Source organism: Chiloscyllium plagiosum, chromosome 1, assembly GCF_004010195.1.
Source record: "Chiloscyllium plagiosum isolate BGI_BamShark_2017 chromosome 1, ASM401019v2, whole genome shotgun sequence".
NCBI classification, from domain to species: Eukaryota; Metazoa; Chordata; class Chondrichthyes; order Orectolobiformes; family Hemiscylliidae; genus Chiloscyllium; species Chiloscyllium plagiosum.
Genome location: NC_057710.1, coordinates 155,770,718 through 155,790,628, shown reverse-complemented (window position 1 = coordinate 155,790,628; position 19,911 = coordinate 155,770,718). Strand labels below are relative to the sequence as shown.

At 40.2% G+C, this 19,911-nt stretch overlaps 1 protein-coding gene across 4 annotated transcripts in view; it reads right to left on the bottom strand.

Annotated features, from left to right (window-relative positions):
• The window catches only part of tmem131l (transmembrane 131 like), a 162,818-nt gene that overhangs the window by 108,703 nt on the left and 34,204 nt on the right, over positions 1-19,911 (bottom strand). For all 4 annotated transcript variants that reach the window (XM_043700124.1, XM_043700133.1, XM_043700138.1 and 1 more), the window contains 2 exons: positions 8,499-8,564; positions 264-387 (listed from right to left, as the gene is read on the bottom strand). In XM_043700124.1, coding sequence (XP_043556059.1) covers positions 264-387; positions 8,499-8,564 — 190 coding nt within the window. The remainder of the gene's footprint in view (positions 1-263; positions 388-8,498; positions 8,565-19,911) is intronic.

Genomic DNA, 19,911 nt, shown 5'->3' with positions numbered 1-19,911 from the left:
GGCCACAAACTCACCTCAATGACTTGTTTGATGTTAAATACTGCAGTCAAAAATGAGTTACCAAAAACGTGCAGGTTCTTTAAAACAATGTATATAAATCTTTTCAATTAGCTTCATCATCACTTTGAAAATCTAGAATGAGCTTGACTCTTCAATGTTTGGTCACAGACTTTTTTGGTCAATCAACATCAAATTAAGTTAATCAATGACATTGACACATGAAAAAGATGGCAAAAGTTATGATGGTAACTTGCAATACTTACCATGCTATCTACAGGTGGTAGATGGAAATGCCTACCCAACGTAAACACTGAAACCAATACGACTGGCAACTCCCAGCTTGGGTTCTGTATAAAAAACTCTTTAACCCCTGGCTGCCCGACTGGTCTAGACACGAAGGAAAGTAAAACGAGAAACTAATTAAAGTTAGTTTCTGGGTCCCATGTACAACAATAAAATGCAAATAATAGAACTAAATACACAAAATATTAATTTATTACCCACTGTTTTCCTACATTACAACATGATTACACATCACCATTCCTTAATTGCCTCTGTCAAGAGAAAAATTTAAAAAAGTCGAGGGGCTGGAATCAAACCTGGGCCCTTAGCACTGTGAGGCAGCAGTGCTAACCACTGAGCCACTGTCACCCTTAATGACCAGAAAATGCATTTAAAGTGCTGCATTTAGGATAAATGTCAGAGAGAACACTCGACAGTGTAATGCATTTTTTTTGTTTGTCTTGTCTGCATTAGATGAGATGTCTATTTTCTAGATTTAGTAAATCACGTCTACGAATTATCACTTTTCCCACAGAAATTCCAAAACCTAAACGATTGTTTCAGTTCAATGTCATTCTTAAGTTTAATTATCTAAACGTCCTGCAATGCTACTTGCATGGAAACTACAGGTACTGTTGATAACCCCCAGGAGTCAGTTGCTGGATTCTTTTTTACATTCCTTGGTACAATATTCGCTAACAATTTTTTTATACCACTGGTAAGAGATTTATTTCTTTGCAAATATCCCTAGGAATATTAACACACAAAGCAGATTGCTCAGCCTTTGTTCTACAAGCAGATCCCAAATTGAACCTTTGGTGATTTGCTGATCAGTGATTGGGCACCCCGAAAATCCCCAAAAATTAAAACAAGACTCGCCCATTTGACTTATCGAGTATGTTCGGCCATTCAATAAGATCACGTTGTGCTGCTGTGGCCTTAACTCAAGTTTCCCTTGCTGCCCCCAAAGCTCTGGACTCCCTTGTAAATCAAAGATTTCCAGAAATGAGGTCAGGAGCAAAGTGGCACTGGCAGAGTACGCAGTGTCAATAAGCAGGTTATTCCAGAGTATCCTTTGGTTGTCAGGTTTGATGACCCTCTCTAGCACTTTATTGATGATCAAGAGTGACTATTAGGTTGGTAACTAGCTGAGTTGGATTGGTCCTGCGTTTTGTGGACAGTACATTCTCCATTCCCAAATTGATATCATTGTTGTAATGATACTGGAACATATTGGCTAGGTGCACATCTAGTTCTGGAGCTCAGTTATTCATTACTTTGGCCAGAATGTAGTTATGGCCCACAGCCTTTGCAATATCCAATGTTGTCAGCTATTTTAGGCGATGGCCTAGTGGTATTATCACTCAATTATTAATCCAGAAACTCAGCTAATATTCTGGGGACCCAGGATCAAATCCTGCCACAGCAGATGGTGGAATGTGAATTCAATAATAAAAGATAAAAATCTGGAATTAAGAATCTACTGATCACCGTGAAATCATTGCCGATTGTTGGAAAAAACCCATCTGGTTCACTAATGTCCTTCAGGGAAGGAAATCTGCCATCCTCACCTGCTCTGGCCTACATGCGACTGCAGACCGGCAGCAATGTGGTTTACTGTCAATTGCCGTTTGAAATGGCCGAGCAAGCCATTCAGTTCTACCAAAGTCTCAAAGAAATGAAACCGGACGGATCACCTGGCATCGAGCTAGGCACTGGAAAAGACAACAGTAGAGACAGCCCTGTCGACCCTGCAAGACTTCTTCACAAACATTTGGGGGCTAGTACCAAAATTGGGGGAGCTGTCTTATAGACTAGTCAAGCTCCAGCCTGACAATCATACTCAGAATCATACCTTACAGACAATGACGAACTCTACCATCACCATCCCTCAGTATGTCTTGTCCCACCAGCAGGACAGACCCAGCGGAGGTGGTGGCAGAGTGGGATACAGTCAGGAGGGAGTTGTTCTGGGAGTCCTCAACACTGACTCTGGATCCCATGAAGTCTCTCAGTTTCAGGTCAAACTTGAGCAAGAAACCTCCTGCTGATTACCACGCACTGTCCTCCCTCAGTTGATGAATTGGTACTTCACCATGTTGAACAATACTTAGAGGAAGCAGTTGTACGTTTGCTCACTGAGTTGATAGATTGGTTTTCAGACATTTGTTCTACAAGCAGATGCTCAGATGAGCATCTGAGCCATGCTATGTCACGCCAGTGATGCTCTGATGAAGCAAACAGGACAGAACACCAGTGTTATTTGTGTATCCTGCTCTGTTGCGGTGGGTGATATCACTTCTTGTTCTTTTTCTGAAGTTGGTAAATGGGGTCCAAATCAATATTTGTTCATGGAATTCTGGTTTGAATGCCAGGTCTCTAGGAATTTCCATGCGTGTCTTTCTTTAGCTCCTCGCAGGATGGATGTATTGTCCCAGTCGAACGGGTATCCCTCTTCATCTGTGTGTATGGATAGTAGTGATAATCGGTCATGTGTTTTAGTGGCCAGTTGGTGCTCATGTATCCTGGTGGCTAGTTTCCTGCCCGTTTGTGCTCATGTATCCTGGTGGCTAGTTTCCTGCCCGTTTGTCCAATGTAGTGTTTGTTGCAGTCCTTGCAGGGTATTTTGTAAATGACATTCGATCTGCTAGTTGGTATGGGGTCCTTTAAATTCATCAGGAGCTGTTTCAGTGTGGTGGTAGGTTTGTGGGCTACCATGATACCATGGGGCCAGAGTAGTCTGGTCATCATCTCAGTTGTCTTTAGTGTACGGCAGGGTGGCTAGAGATTTTCTATGCAACTTATTCAGAAACGGGTACCCGATAAGCACAGCCCGCCGATTCCAACACAACCGACCTAAACAAGATGACAACACACCCAGAGACTCTCGCCAACCCAACCACTATTCCCACCACACCACCCCCCCCTCATGTGCAGCACTGGAAAATTTTATCAATTGCGCTTCCAACTTCCACCCAATTCTCGCCTTCACTTGCTCAAAGTCTCACCACCCACAGTCCCAGATAGAAGCAGAGATTTATCTGCACTTCACAATTTAGTCCTATGTATTCTGTGCTCACAATATGGTCTGTCCACACTGGGGAGACAATGTAGAGTCCAGACAACTGCTTTGCTGAACATTTATTTTCTGTCCGTAAAAACGATCCTCAGCTTGCCCGACACTTCAGAACACCACCCTGCTCCCTGGCCAACTTCTGTCTAAGGCTTGCTGCAGTACCCGAGTGAAGCTCATGCAAACTGGAAGAACAGCATCGCACTTTCCACTTGGGAACCATGCTGCCTTCAAGACTCAGTTCAACAATTTTAGGGTTTGAGCATCTACAACTACACCAATGCCCTTACCCCAACTACCACACATGGGCTGCTACCAAAAACAACACATGGTCAGCTGCTAATAGTCCACATTAGCAGCTATTAATCTTCCCAGGCAGACCTTCATCCATTCCATTGTCTGTGCAACTGTTTTTCTCTCTCTCTGGGCATCATCTCCAACTATTGTTTACTCCTACCTCCACCCCATCTTCAGTATAGACCAGCCTTTCCCCAGTCATAATCAGTTCTGAAGGAGGGTTACTGGAACAGAAATGTTAATTCTGCTTTCTCTCCACAGGTGCTGACAGACTTACTCAGTTTTTCAAACAATTCGTTTTCCAGCAATCGTGGGTCTTTGTTATTTTTTTTCACAAGGTTAATTCCTGCATGGAAAGTTATCTAATCTTTGTTAAAGTTATGCTTGTATGACGTATATGTGGGGGTTTCATATTTCAAACAGTGAAAAGCATACGTGCGTTTTTGTCAAATAAGTTTTTTAAAATATAACAAAGGATAGTTTTGTTTTGTTGCTTATTAAAGAAACCTGGTTGATGGATTTTTTTTATCCTGAACCTAATAAAGCATATAAATGGCTACATGAGCAACAGGGTAAAATATTTGAAATTATGTTGTGACCGCCGCAGTGATGAAATTAGAGAAAAATAGTTATCCAGCTGCAATGGAGTAGCATGCCAGAAACCAAGCCCCTCGCAACAGTCACCAAAATTAGAGATTTTATGGAATTCCCCAAATTATACTCAGTATGACAGAAAGCACGGAGCAAGTACTTTACAAATACAATAGATTCCAACTACAGATAAACAATTATGAACGTTCACACAACTCCAGTAGTTATAACTAACACTCTGAACCCCTTATAAAACTCTCCCTATACACACACACACACAGTTGTGGTAATGGTGAGGGGAAGTTGGGAGGAAGTTCAATGGCACCTTTCTAAATTGTTCACTGAAATGATCCTTTTGGCTTGGTAGGACCTGCTGTTCATAAATCTCTCTCTCAATGTTGTCTTTCACTTCCTTGCAGGATGCATAATCCAACTGGTTCACTAATTTATAAAAGGTGTCTGAGCTATTGATTAAAACCCACAGTTTACAGCAACAGAGGAATATAAAAGGCTTTCTTCAGGCTTTAGGTGACAAAGACAAATCTTCTCTTTCCAGAGTGCTCTTTCCAGGCAGCACAGTGGCTCAATCGTTAGCACTGCTGCCTCTCAGTACCTGGGACCGGGGTTCAATTCCAACCTCAGCCAACCGTGTGGAGTTTGCACATTCTCCTAGTGACCGCATGGGTTTACTCCGGGTGCTCTGGTTTCCTCCCACATTGGTTAGGCACACTGGTCATGCTAAATTGCCCATAGTATTCAGGGATGTGCAGGTTTGGTGCATTAGTCAGGGGTAGATGTAGGATAATAGGGTGGGGAATGGGTCTGGGTGAGTTACTCTTCAGAGGGTCGGTGTGGACTAGTGGGCTGAATGGCCTGCTTCCACACTGTAGGGATTCTAATTCTAAATCCTAAAAATTCAAAGAGTTCTCACTATCTTGTTTACACCTCAAACTGTTCAGCTGAGAGACAACCACACAGCTGTTTGCAGGTCGAGGCCTTTGTTATTGACCAGTGGGCCAATGACTCATTGCCAATGAGCCAGTTGTCATCTGCTAATCTCATTTAGTACACACACATTAATTCCAGTTTATCCGTAAGTAAATTTCTCCCGCTGGTTGAAAGCGTAAATAGCACTGACAATGAGTGTCAGTCACCTGCTATTAAAAAAAAAGTGTAGAAATCCTTTTCACAATTCTTGGGAAAACCACTCTTAAAAATCATTTTGGTCAACAATCAAAATATATAAAAGATATGCCATCTCACAGAGCGCACTTCACCAAACTTGGTCATAAAATTAGAAAAATAACACACCAGTTAAGAGTGATGCAATGTTCACTTACAGGATAAACTGATTTTGAACCCAAACACATCAGGTATCAAAATCCAAATTTTGCAAACTTGTTTGGAAGCAAAAATACTTACATACATAGTGATATATGTAATTTCAGAACTCAAAAGTAAAACGAGGCAGGCAACTAATGCATTCAAGCAAAACATTTTTGTTTAAAATTAGATATGTAGATTAAGCGATATAAAAAAAGTGAACCAATGAAGTGGAAGGGTTAGTGCATTCTCTAATTGAGTTTTGAAAGTATTGTATATTAAATCCAACTTAATTTTAAAGAAAAAGCTGATTGCTCACAATCTAGAGCAAGGATGAAAGTGAATTCTCAACATGATGTTAGCCCAAGTATAACAGAAGAGGTTTGTCCAAGTTCTATCATTTTCCTACTCTGAAAAAATATGCCCTGTATCAACTGAACTGACATTTCTCCTAAAATAACATGCGGAAAATTATAGTGTCTTCTATGGCATTTATAGATTTAATCACATAACTTTAGACAAATTATCATCTATTAATTCCTCAATGATTAAGAAAACTGAACTACAGATGCTTCAAGTCTTGAGGAATTTACTTATCTGGAATTGATTTCCACAATCACCGTCTTAAACAGAATTAACAGAACCTCAAACATTGCAAAAAAAATTAGCCAAAACCAGAGACTGAAAAGATGCTCATGATGTCACTGAAAACTTGAACACAGATTGAGTTTCTCATTTCTATAATGTAATTCTTTTTCCTCCCTCACCAAAACTTAATATGAAGAGTACCCCTTAACTGCAGAGCCAATGAGGCCTCCTGACTTTTGTATTATAAAGTAATTGAGGCACCCTTGCTAGCCTGCCTCAAAGTCACCAAAATAAAACTCTGTTCACTTTAATATTACTGTTTCTGGGAGCATGCTGCATGCAAATTGACTGCTACAATTCCTACAGTAAAACAGTAACTGCATTTCAAAGTATTTCATTTGTTATAAAGCACTTTGGGATTTAACAATGTAATGAAAAGGTTCTATATGAATGTAAGCTCATTATTTTAGAGAACTACTTAAAAGGTCTCACAACCAAAAAAAAAAACAATAAGTTTAGTTTAAGTCTAGAATTAAGCCAAGTAATATACTGATAAATGTAAACTATAATGGTAACATTCATCATTTAAATGTTGTACAAATCAGACTTCATCTAAAGGTACAAAGATACAGACTATTAGACAAGTCAGGGTTGAGGTTCATGAGGAGGTGATGTAAGCAATTCTGGAAAGTGTAAAAATGCATAAGTCCATGGGCTGGATGGGATTTATCCTAAGATTCTCTAGGAAGCTAGGGAGGAGATTGCAAAGCCTTTGGCTTTCATGTTGTGATTGTCTACAGAAATAATGCCAGAAGACTAGAGGATAGCAAATGTTGTCCCCATGTTCAAGGAGGGGAGTAGAGACAACCCTGGTAATTATAGACCAGTGAGCCTTACTTCAGTTTGGGTAAAGTATTGGGAAGTATTATAAGAGATAGGATTTATAATCATCTAGAAAGGAATAATTTGATTATGGATAGTCAACAGAGTTTTGTGAAAGGTAGGTCCTGCCTCACAAACCATTGAGTTCTCTGAGAAGGTGACCAAACAGGTGGATGAGGGTAAAGCGGTTGATATAGTGTATATGGATTTCAGTAAAGCATTTGATAAGGTTCCCCACGGTAGGCTATTGCAGAAAACACGGAGGCATGGGATTGAGGGCAACTTAGCAGTTTGGATCAGAAATTGGCGAGCTGAAAGAAGACAGAGGTGGTGGTTGATGGGAAATGTTCATCCTGGAGTTTAGTTACTTTTGGTGTACTGCAAGGATCTGTTCTGGGGCCACTGCTGTTTGTCATTTTTATAAATGACCTGGATAAGGGCATAGAAGAATGGGTTAGTAAATTTGCGAATGACACTAAAGTCAGTGGTGCTGTGGACAGTAAGTAAGGATATTGCAGATTACAGAGGGATAGAGATTAGCTGCAGAGCTGGGCTGAGAGGTGGCAAATAGAGTTTAATGCAGAAAAGTTTGAAGTGATTCACTTTGGAAGTAGTAACAGGAATACAGGACTAATGGTAAGATTCTTGGTAGTGTGGATGAGCAGAGAGATCTCTGTGTCCATGTACATAGTTCCCTGAAAGTTGCAACCAGGTTGATAGGGTTAAGGTGGCGTACAGTGTGCTAGCTTTTATTGGTAGAGGGATTGAGTTTCGGAACCACGTGATCAAGCTGCAGCTGTACAAAACTCTGGTGCGGCCGCAATTGGAATTTTGTGCACAGTTCTGATCGTCACATTATAAGAAGAATATGGAAACATCGGAAAGGGAGCAGAGGAGATTTACCAGGATGATGTCTGGTATGGAGGGGAGGTCTTATGAGGAAAGGCTGAGGGACTTGAAGCTGTTTTTGTTAGAGAGGTGATTAAGAGGTGACTTAATAGAGGCATACATGATTGGAGGATTAAACAGGGTGGACAGAAAGTATTTTTCCTCGGATGGTGATGGCTAGCACAAGGGGACATAGCTTTAAACTGAGGGGTGATAGATATAGGACAGATGTCAGAGGTAAGTTCTTTACTCAGTAGTAAGGGTGTGCAATGCCCTGCCTGCAACAGCAGTAGACTCGCCAAATTTAAGGGCATTTAAATGGTCATTGGATAAATATCTGGATGGTAATGGAACAGTGCACGTTAGATAGGCTTCAGATCAGTTTCACAGGTCGGTGTAACATCGAGGGCCGAAGGGCCTATACTGCGCTGTAATGTTCTATGTCATGTCACTGTTTAATTAGGTTCCTTATTTAAGCTTCATTTCATATCTAAAGATACAGCAAATTGTATCTACTGGACATCTCTTAACATACAATAATGCAGGCACTGTAACTATTAATAAAAGCACTTACTGTAAGCCAAAATCCAACAGTCGAGGTTTAAAATGTAAGGTGCTTGGACAAGGCCCACTTGCTGAGCTGAAAAAGACAATAATAAAAATAAGTAGATGGTGCACTGTAGAACCGGTCATGCCTTGGAAGCTCAACATGTGAAACATTTCACCAACGTAATTTAAGGGCAGTATATTGCTAAAATTATTAACTATCCTTGGCATTAAAAATACCCTTACAATATATTAAATAAGTACTAAGACTCAATTTGACAAAGAAGCATACTAAAATTGTACAAGTTAAATTGTGCCTTCACAATTCCCCTTGGAGAAAATTAGCAAAAAATGAGCAAGTTACTCATTTTATTTAATACTTAGCGAAAATGCTTGATGGTACAACATTTAACATTAAATGTAACAGGAAAACAGAGCAAATAATGAGGCTGTTGCCTCAATAAAGCTTGTGATTTATTTTTAAAATTCTAATCCTAAATTAAATCAGTAACTTCTGCAGAACTATACCTGTTTGTAATTGTACTCTAATACCAGCAATCATTTTTTACAGAGGACAGTAGCAAATGATACCAATGTGCACTGCTGCTTTGTTTGAATGTTCTTTTAATATTTTTTACAAGCTCTAGGAACTTTTAAAAAGTTTTACTTGCATCTAATCTCTGCCAGTGGTTAGCATTCACTGCACAGAGGGAAAGCATTGATCTGTGGGAAGTGTTCTGCAAGTTACTAACCTGAGTCATTCTCATACTTCTTGGATGGAGACACAGCAATTAATGAAAGGTATAGCTTAGCAATATTTTCTTCATTATACATTCTTAAAGCTTACTGCACCCATGCAGCTCATCATTAGATTAGATTAGATTACATTACAGTGTGGAAACAGGCCCTTCAGCCCAACAAGTCCACACCAACCCGCCGAAGCGCAACCCACCCAGACATTTACCTAACACTACAGGCAATTTAGCATGGCCAATTCACCTGACCTGCACATCTTTGGACTGTTTAGAATGGAGTCATTGCACACTTAAATGTTTAACAACATACGTATGTGCACAGTGCCCCAGCATTTTTATGCAAGAATTATTTGTTTTACAGAAGAATTTGGGTGAAATAAATACTTCAAGTAGTAAAGCACAGATAATTGTATAAAACAACATAGGGATATAACTTTGAAATGAGATAAATGCTGATATTGCATAATATGCATCAACCTGGTTTTTTTTTAAGAAAGGAAATTTCCAATCGCTAAGACAGCCCGTGGTTAACCTGTTCAAAACCTCATGTTACAGTTATCTATGCCTACAAAGAAACGTTATTTTCAAAAGCTTTTAAAAAGTATCTTTCATTTTAAGGTTTATCAACAGATGTCCGTCTGAAACTACTTGCTGAATAGGGTGAAGACAGAATAGCCAAGGTGTCAAATCCAGCATCAGCATTTTAAATATTGCACTTTTTTGGAGTTATTGATTACATGATAACATTTTGGTATACCGAACAATTTTAATACTTATTAACAGCTTTTCAACTGCTAAAGTTACAACAAACTTCTCATTACTTTGCTCTGCAACTCATCAACATCCAAAGGTAGCATCTGCAAGCCAAAAAGTACTTTCAGCATTAATTTAGCAATTCTATATTTAGCAGTTTCAACGCATTAACACATTTTTCATTATTCTTGATAAGAGTTGCACTGAAGTATAGCAAACACACTTTCGCTGTGAAAGTGCAATTAAAAAGCTAAATAAAAAATTTATAGGAACTATGGGCTTACTACACATTAACATTTAATAGCAAACATTTTAATTTAGCAGAAATATGTACATTTGCCATATAAATTATTCTTAAAATGGAAATTAAGCCTATTACGTTCACATTATCATACTTATGTATCCAATCTATATGACAGTAAGTCACATATGCAGCATATTTTACTTTACTAGCACAGTAAACATTCCATTATCCCGTATATATGGAGAATGTTGGGAGAGACGAGAGTTACACGAGAAGTACACTAGTTTTTTTTAATACAAAATCTTAAATTTACTCGCTGGGTTCTAGGAACTTAGTATTTTATCAGGGCCATCAACAGACCAGCATCTTGGAGTAGCCGATGTCAACGGCTGACAGTGGGGGATAGTAAACCTTTTGAATACATTTCTTTTTACATCTGCCTGCTTGCATGTTTTCCTTCTTATGCAAAAATCGGGAATGTGAAGATGAAAGTGCATTAGAATTCGTGCAACAAAGCAGTTTCACTGCTCAACAAGTTTCAGGATATTTTCAAATCGTCCAACTTGTAACTCGTTCAACCTGCTCCCATTGTAATCATTTTCCTTTTCTTGAACATTAGGTTTGCCATGCTTCAAAACACTGTCTATATTTGGTTCTGTGTATAACGTATATAGCAGAAGCTTCCTTATCACCATCCAGCAGGTTCATCGTGAAGTGTTTTTCACTGACCGTGCTAATACTGTAAATCCAATCAATTCCACGACTTCTTCATGCACAGTTTTAATTGGTTTGTTTTCTCAAACACAAAATCCTTCAAAGGTTACTTCATATATACCTTCTTCAAATATGGCAAGAAGCCATAGATTTCAGCAGCATTTTTGCAGAGTTGCACTTTTCACCTGGTTCCACGAACACACCATGTTAAAACAACATCTTTGATAGAATACTTGGCCTAAATGTTTTCTTCATTTGTCAGCTTTCTCATGAAAACACATCAGTAAAATATTTTCAAATTTTGGATCACACCCTGATGCATTGGCAGAAGCAAGCTTGACACATTAGAGGGGGTGAAGAAAACATTAATTTTTGCCTGGTTGCATGAGTATTATGGGCGTTTGGATACAAGATAACAGGGAGTTTACTGTATAATCTCACATTATGCCGTATATACAAAACATTAAATATTTAGCAACTCTGGTCTCAAGGAAGAGATAGGGGAAGGGAAAGTCATCCAGAATTCCCAGAGGATTATCTAGTCATTCCCGCTGCAACATGAGTGATCATGGGTGTCACCTTCAGCAGTATCTAGGCTTGACAGGAACGCCTTTCAGAATTAAACAGCTCACTATCAAAGTGAAAGTGATGAAATACAAAACCAGAATTTGTATCGATGCATGCCAACAATTTTGCAGAAATCACAGAAATTTATAGTGGATGAAATAACCATTTGGTTATTTGGAAGAGCAGTCATGCTCAGCCTCAGGCCAGCAACCCTATAAGACCCTCTTGCTCAAATTTCTGTCCTAATCCCTTTCGAAATTATTTTTGGAATCAGCTTCCACCATTCTTTCAGGGAGAACTTACCAGATCCAGACAGAGAAAAGAACTGCAATTGCTCCTTTGAATCTTTCACAAAACATTCTGAATATATACCCCCTGGTTACTAACTCATTCACCTGTTAGAGTAGATGACTAAAAATAATTTAATCAAAGCCTCACATCTTAAACACTTTTCGGCCCTCTCAACCTTCTCTGTTCCAATGAAAATAGGCCACATCTATGTGGCAGCACCCATCTGATAGCAGAAGTCAGCCAGCCAGAGCAAGCGTATTGGGAGACAATGGGGACTACAAATGCTGGAGAAATCAGAGTTAATAAAGTGTGGTGCTGGAAAAGGTACAGCAGGTCAGGCGGCATCCAAGGAGCAAGAGTGTCGACATTTCAGGTAGGACCCTTCTTCAGGACTGGGGTGGGGGAGGTGGGCTAGGGGAAAAGTAGGCGATAGGTGGGCAAAGGTAGGAGGTGATAGCGATAGGATGATGAGAAGGGTACAGCAGTTAGGTGGGAAGGAAGATGAACAGGTAGGTCAGGTCAAGAGGGCAGGGACAGGCATATTGTTGGTTAGATAAGGGTTTTTTGATAAGACTTTACCATCATGAGACATGGAACCCTTCTGAAGCATGGAGGGTCGATCTTGCTCCTCCTAGTGCCGGGTGGGAGGGGAATTATTTTTAAAAATCTATAAAAGCACTTATTTGGTACCACTTCTGCATAAGATATTGATTAAAACAGTCAGCCCCAAATTATAATAATCAGCTCATGGCATATAGATGCACAAGGTTAGGACGAACAAAGGTTGAGTGAGCACAATGCAGTGACAATTCTCCACAAACATTCTATAGTCTGTTACTGTGAATATTTAACAAGAAAATTGGCAGATAAGACAATGGATTACATAACAGTATTTCCAGGAAAAGGCATTCGATCCGACAGGTCCATACCAGTGTTTACACTCCATACAAGCTTCCTACTACCCCCCTCTTATCTTAACCCCATCAGCATTTTCATTCTTCCTTTCCCCACGCGTTCACTTAGCTTCACCTCAAATGCATTCTTGTTAGTCACCTCAGTGTGGCATGTTTTATATTCTGCTCTTCCCTTAAATGAAAACCTCCACTCTATACTTACTCTATCAAATTCTTTAATGATCTCAGAAAAGCACCTTTATGCTTGATGCTTTTCATGGTCTTATTCATCTCTACTTACTAGTCATTTGTATTCCTCGACTCCGAGATGCCACTTTTCTTCTAGGCTGTTTAGACACATTTTCATGGGAGTATCTGACTTCCTTATTCTTTCTACTGAAGTGGATCATCTCATTTATAGTGAAGTTCTTTTTGAAATTTCACACCTATTTTGCAATCTTATCAATGTCTTCCTGTACTTTATGACATTCTCTCTATCAACTCCAGCCTGGTTTTGATGTAGTCTGTAAATGAAGTTGTACTTAGATTCTAGCCTCTAAATTATTCATACACAGAGGGAAAGGGGTCATCACTTCCCCAACTTATTTTAGTATGTGCAGATGCAATCTATCTGGATCAGAAGTTTTTAACGACCTGAAGGTTTGATTAATGCCTTAACCCAGATTTTATCTTAAAATGTCTTTACATCTTTTTATGATTTCTGTTTACTTGTTGTAAAACTTCTGAAAAGGCAGAAGCAAATACTGTATAAATTCCTCAAGTATCAAAATGGGAGGAGTGTTTCTGCAACTGATTGTTCTTGTTCGAATTCAGAAAATAAAAGTAGAAATAGTTTTACATTACCAAAGAAGGAAGAGATCATGAATGGTTGTTAGAGTGACAGAAGCAGATTCCATTATAGTTTTCAACAGGGAAGTGCATTAATTTTGAGATAAAACCTTCAAAGGAAATAGGGAATGGATCTATTCCAGAATGTTGTTATTCTAGTCATGTGTTGAATAGAATTCTTCTCTGCTGTACATGTTCTGGTCAGTAGGAAGTTATCTTTCCTAATAGACTCCCCCAAATCCTATAAGGCACCTTCATATTACAACTGTATTGTGCTTTCACACTGTACTGTTCAGTGCAATTAATGGCAACCAAATAAACATTACACTCCAAATAATAAAGATAATTACTTCAGAGGTTCTGCTAATTTTCAGAACTTACATGAATTTTTTTTAAAGCACATCAGGTGCTTGAAAGTCTATACCCATCATCTATCAGGCACAACCACCAGATAATATATCTGTGCAAAGGGTTCCATTAAATCAAATGACCAATAACGTACTTTTCAACCACCCATCAAACTTGACAGAATGCTGCAACTTCAAAACTCCTAGGTTTACTGCTGCAGCAAGATTCTCCAATGAACAAGTGTGGATTGAATCTAGATTGGCCCACTTCTGCACTAAGCTGTAGACTTCAATCATACAATACTGTAAAACACTTACTTTTGCAAAGGGCTGGGTAACACCTCTTACCTAAAAAGAAAATCCAGTCACTGATGATTTAGCTGCTTATGTTTATATAAATAAACCTGTCGGACTATAACCTGGTGTTGAGATTTTTAACTTTGTCTGCCCCACTCCAACACCAGCTCCTCCACATCAGGACTTCAATCATGTTTGCTGCTTTAAACCCCCCACCAGCAGCCATCATTTGCATTAACAGTTGAATGGATACATTGGAGAATTTCTCCAGTTTCAGAAAGGATTTCATAACTCACCTGATTTTAACTGATACACTTTGGCAGCAAAGTGTAATTTTACAACTTTGTGAAATTATATCACCAACAAATGTGCATTCCAATTCTCCACCCCTTATTTTGTACCTCAGTTGGTATTTCTATGCTCATGAACACAATCATGTTATGAGAACATATAAAATATGAGGCATTAATTAGAATAGTAACTAGGTAACAGATCTAAGAAACATATTTTAAGCATAAATAAATGCAATTATAAAAGAGCATGAAAACAGAGTTGGTTAAAGTGAACTGAGAAATTAGGTCAGAAGGGATTCAGTGGCAGACTTTTAAGGAACTGTTTAAGAATACTGTGAAAAGGACATTCCAGGGAATGATGCATCATCCATGACTAGGTAAGAAGTTAAAATAACAATGGCATCAAATTGAAACCAACACAGAATTCCAGAAAGGTGAGTGGCAAGATAGAAGATCGCTGTTCTTCAAATGGAACACAGTGAATGGCTAAGATATTAATAAGGAGGAAGACATTAAGAGTACAACAGAACACTACCTATAAATTTAAGAGCGGGGGAAACAAAAAAAAGAGTAAAATGCACTTTGGTTCTCTATAGCGTGGTTCTGGGGAATTAATTACAAAAAGTAAAAAGATGGCATTTAGACTGAACAAAGATTTTGTTTGCTTTCACCGTATCTTGTACAAATATCATTCCACAAATAATTGAGAATCAGGTGGTGAGGGGGTGAAATTTCAGCAATTACATTCGCCTCAAAATAAAGGAACCTCGATTATCCAAATATCTAATTATTCAAAGATGATTTCAAGGTCCCGCAAAAACGTTACATCAAAAGAGGAAAGTGCAATCGATTTACCTGTACTGAAGTTTATGTGAAAACGCTGGCAAAAACAACGTTAAAAATCACAACACCAGGTTATAGTTCAACAGGTATAACTGCAAGCACTAGCTTTCGGAGCGCCGCTCTTCTTCAGGTGGTTGTGGAGGACACAATTGTAAGACACAATTTATAGCAAAAGTTTACAGTGTGATGTAACTGAAATTATACATTGAAAAATACCTTGATTGTTTGTTAGAATGTGTCATCTGTTAGAATTACCATGTTAGTTTCACTTCGTTCATAGTAAATCGCGAAAGTTTTTAAAAATAAAGTTACATTCTCAAGAGGAATCTCTGGTCAAGAGGAAGGCGATGGCTTATGTTAGGATGAGATGTGAAGGCTCAACTTGACGGTTACAAGGTAGCCAGGAAAGACCTAAAGAGAGAGCTCAGAAGAGCCAGGAGGAGACATGAGAAGTTATTGACGGATAGGATCAGGGTAAACCCTAAGGCTTTCTATAGATATTTAAGGAATAAAAGAATGACGAGAGTAAGATTATGGCCAATCAAGGATAGTAGTGGGAAGTTGTGTGCGGAGTCAGACGAGATAGGGGAAGCACTAAATGAATATTTTTAGACAACGACAATGTTGTCGAGGAGAATACTGAGATACAGGCTACTAGAGGGGGGTGGGATTGAGGTTCACAAGGAAGAGTATTAGAAATCCTGCAGAGTGTGAAAATAGATAAGTCCCCGGGCCGGATAGGATTTATCCTCGGATCCTCTGGGAAGCCAGAGAGGAGATTGCCAAGCCTTTGGCATTGATCTTTAAATCGTCATTGTCTACAGGAATAGTGCCAGAAGACTGGAAGATAGAAAATGTGGTTCTCCTGTTCAAGATGGGGAGTGGAGACAACCCAGACTACTGAGCCTTACTTCAGTTGTTGGTAAAGTGTTGAAAGAGGTTACAAGAGATAGGATTTATAATCTAGAAAAGAATAATTTGATTAGAGATAGTCAGCATGGTTTTGAGAAGGGTAGGTTGTGTCTCACAAACCTTATTGAGTTCTTTGAAAAGGTGACCAAACAGGTAGATGAGAGTAAACCGGTTGATGTGGTGTATATGGATTTCAGGAGGGCGTGCGATAAGGTCCTCACAGTGGGCTATTGTACAAAATGCGGAGGAATGGGATTGTGGAAGATATAGCAGTTTGGATCAGTAATTGGCTTGCTGAAAGACAACAGAGGATGGTGGTTGATGGGAAATGTTCATCCTGGAGTCCAGTTACCAGTGGTGTACCGCAAGGATCGGTGTTGGGTCCACTGCTGATCATCATTTTTATAAATGACCTGGATGAGGGCATAGAAGGGTGGGTTAGTAAATTTGCAGACGACACTAAGGTCGGTGGAATTGTGCATAGTGACGAAGGATGTTGCAGGTTACAGAGAGACATAAATAAGCTGCAGAGCTGGGCTGAGAGGTGGCAAATGGAGTTTAATGTGGACAAGGGCAGCACGGTGGCACAGTGGTTAGCACTGCTGCCTCACAGCGCCAGAGACCCGGGTTCAAGTCCCGCCTCGGCAACTGTCTGTGTGGAGTTTGCACATTCTCCCCATGTCTGCGTGGGTTTCCTCTGGTTGCTCCGGTTTCCTCCCACAGTCCAAAAATGTGCAGGTTAGGTGAATTGGCCTGTTAAATTGTCCATAGTGTTAGGTGAAGGGGTAAATGTAGGGAAATGGGTCTGGGTGGGTTGCTCTTCGGAGGGTCGGTGTGGACTTGTTGGGCCAAAGGGCCTGTTTCCACACTAAGTAATCTAATCTAAAAGTGTGAGGTGATTCTCTTTGGTTGGAGTAACTGGAATGCAAAGTACTGGGCTAATGGTAAGATTCTTGGTAGTGTAGATGAGCAGAGAGATCTCGGTGTCCAGGTACATAGATGCTTGAAAGTTGCCACCCAGGTTGACAGGATTGTGAAGGCATACAGTGTTTTAGCACTTTTATTAACAGAGGGATTGAGTTCCGGAACCATGAGGTTATGCTACAGCTGTACAAAACTCTGGTGTGGCCGCACTTGGAGTATTGGGTACAGTTCTGGTCACCGCATTATAAGAAGGATGTGGAAGCTTTGGAAAGGGTGCAGAGGAGATCTACTAGGATGTTGCCTGGTGTGGAGGGAAGGTCTTATGAGGAAAGGCTGAGGGACTTGAGGCTGTTTTCGTTGGAGAGAAGGTGGTTGAGAGGTGACTTATTAGAGATATATAAGATAATCAGAGGTTAGATAGGGTGGACAGGGAGAGCCTTTTTCCAAGTATGGTTACGGCGAGCACGAAGGGACATGGCTTTAAATTGAGGGGTGATAGATATAGGACAGATGTCAGAGGTAGTGTCTTTACTCAGAATAGCAAGGGTATGGAATGATTTGCCTACAACGGTAGTAGTTTCACAAACTTTAAGTACATTTAAGTCGTCATTGGACAAGCATATGGATGTACATGGAATAGTGTTGGTTAGATGGGCTTCAGATTGGTATGACAGGTCAGCGCAACATCGAGGGCTGAAGGGCCTGTACTGCGCTGAAATGTTCTATGTTCTATGAACTTTAACAATTGGTGTCAGCCCAGACAATGTATTGGAGGTGTTAGCAGCCCTGCGTGCTGTCTGTGCCATAATGTTTAGACTGATTCTAATCAGAATCTTTCATGGATTCATGCAGTTTTTGAGCAAAATACAATGTAACTCTGCAAGGGATCTGTTCTTGGGCCTCTGCTTTTTGTAGTTTTTATAAATGACTTGGATGAGTAAGTGGAAGGGTTGCCGATGACACAAAGGTTGGTGGTATTGTAGATAGTGTCAAGGTCTGTTGTAGGCTACATGGTATTAAGACCATAAGACATAGGAGCGCAAGTAAGGCCATTCGGCCCATCGAGTCCACTCCGCCATCAATCATGGCTGATGGGCATTTCAACTCCACTTACCCGCATTCTCCTCATAGCCCTTAATTCCTTGTGACATCAAGAATTTATCAATTTCTGCCTTGAAGACATTTAGTGTCCCAGCCTCCACTGCACTCTGTGGCAATGAATTCCACAGGCCCACCACTCCCTGGCTGAAGAAATGTCTCCGCATTTCTGTTCTGAATTTACCCCCTCTAATTCTAAGGCTGTGTCCACGGGTCATAGTCTTCTCGCCTAACGGAAACAATTTCCTAGCGTCCACCCAACTCCAAGCCATGTTGACAGGATGCAGACCTGAGCTGAGAAGTGGTAGATGGAGTTCAACCTGGATAAATGCGAAGTGATTTATTTTTGAAAGTCGAATTTGAATGCTGAATACAGGGTTAAAGACAGGATTCTTGGCAGTGTGGAGGAACAGAGGGATCTTGGGGTCCACGTACATTGAACCCTCAAAGCTGTCAACCTAGTTGTTCGGGTTGTTAAGAAGGCATGTGGTGTTTTGGTTTTCATTAACAGAGGGACTGAATTTAAGAGCCGCGAGGTTTTGTTGCAGCTCTCTAAAACCCTGGTTAGACCACACTTGGAATATTGTGTCCAGTTCTGGTCGCCTTATTATAGGCAGGATGTAGGTACTTTAGAGAGGGAGCAGAGGAGATTTACCAGGGTGCTGCCTGGACCGGAGGGCAAGTCTTAAAAAGAAAGATTGAGTGAGCTCAGGCTTTTCACACTGGAGAGAAGAAAGAAGTGACATGATAGGGGTGTATAAGGTAATGAGGGGCATGGTTAGAGGAAATAGCCAGAGATGTTTTCACAGGGCAGAAATGGTTGTCACAAGGGGTCATAATTTTAAGGTCATTGGAGGACAGTAGGTTCTTTACGCAGAGCGTTGACAGCACATGGAATGCACTGCCAGCAGTGGTGGTAAAGCCACAGATATTAGGGACATTTAAGCAATCACATGGACGGCAGTAAATTGAGGGGTGCGTAGGTTAGGTTGATCTTAGATTAAGATAAATATTCGGCACAACATCGTGGACCGGAGGGCCTATACTGTGCTGTACGGTACTATGCTCTATTACAGTTCTTTGAAAATGTAATGATTAACCTGGACAGAGGGGAAGCCCGTGAATATGCTGTATTTCAATTTCCAGAAAGCATTTGATATGGTGCCTCAAAGTCCGCTATGCAAACTGAGAGCTCTTGGTGGAGGGGTAACACAATGGTACGGATGGAGCATTGGTGAGATTACAGGAAGCAGGAAAGAATACACAACTGAAGCTTTTTGGATTGGCAAGATGCGATGGATGGAATGCCAGAGATCAGGCTAGACCTCAGCTACTTGTAATCTAAATAAATGATATGAATGAAAGGACATAAAGAATAGTTGCTGATCACACAAAGATTGATAGGGAATAAGTTGTGAAGAGGACACAAGGGGTCTGCAAAGCGATATAGATAAGTTGAGAGTGGGCAAAAAACTGACAGATGGAGTTAAATTCTGGATTAGTGGTGCTGGAAGAGCATAGGAGTTCAGGCAGCATCCAAGGAGCAGCGAAATCGACGTTTCAGGCAAAAGCCCTTCATCAGGAATAAAGGCAGTGAGCCTGAAGCGTGGAGAGATAAGCTAGAAGGGTGGGGGTGGGGAGAAAGTAGCATAGAGTACAAT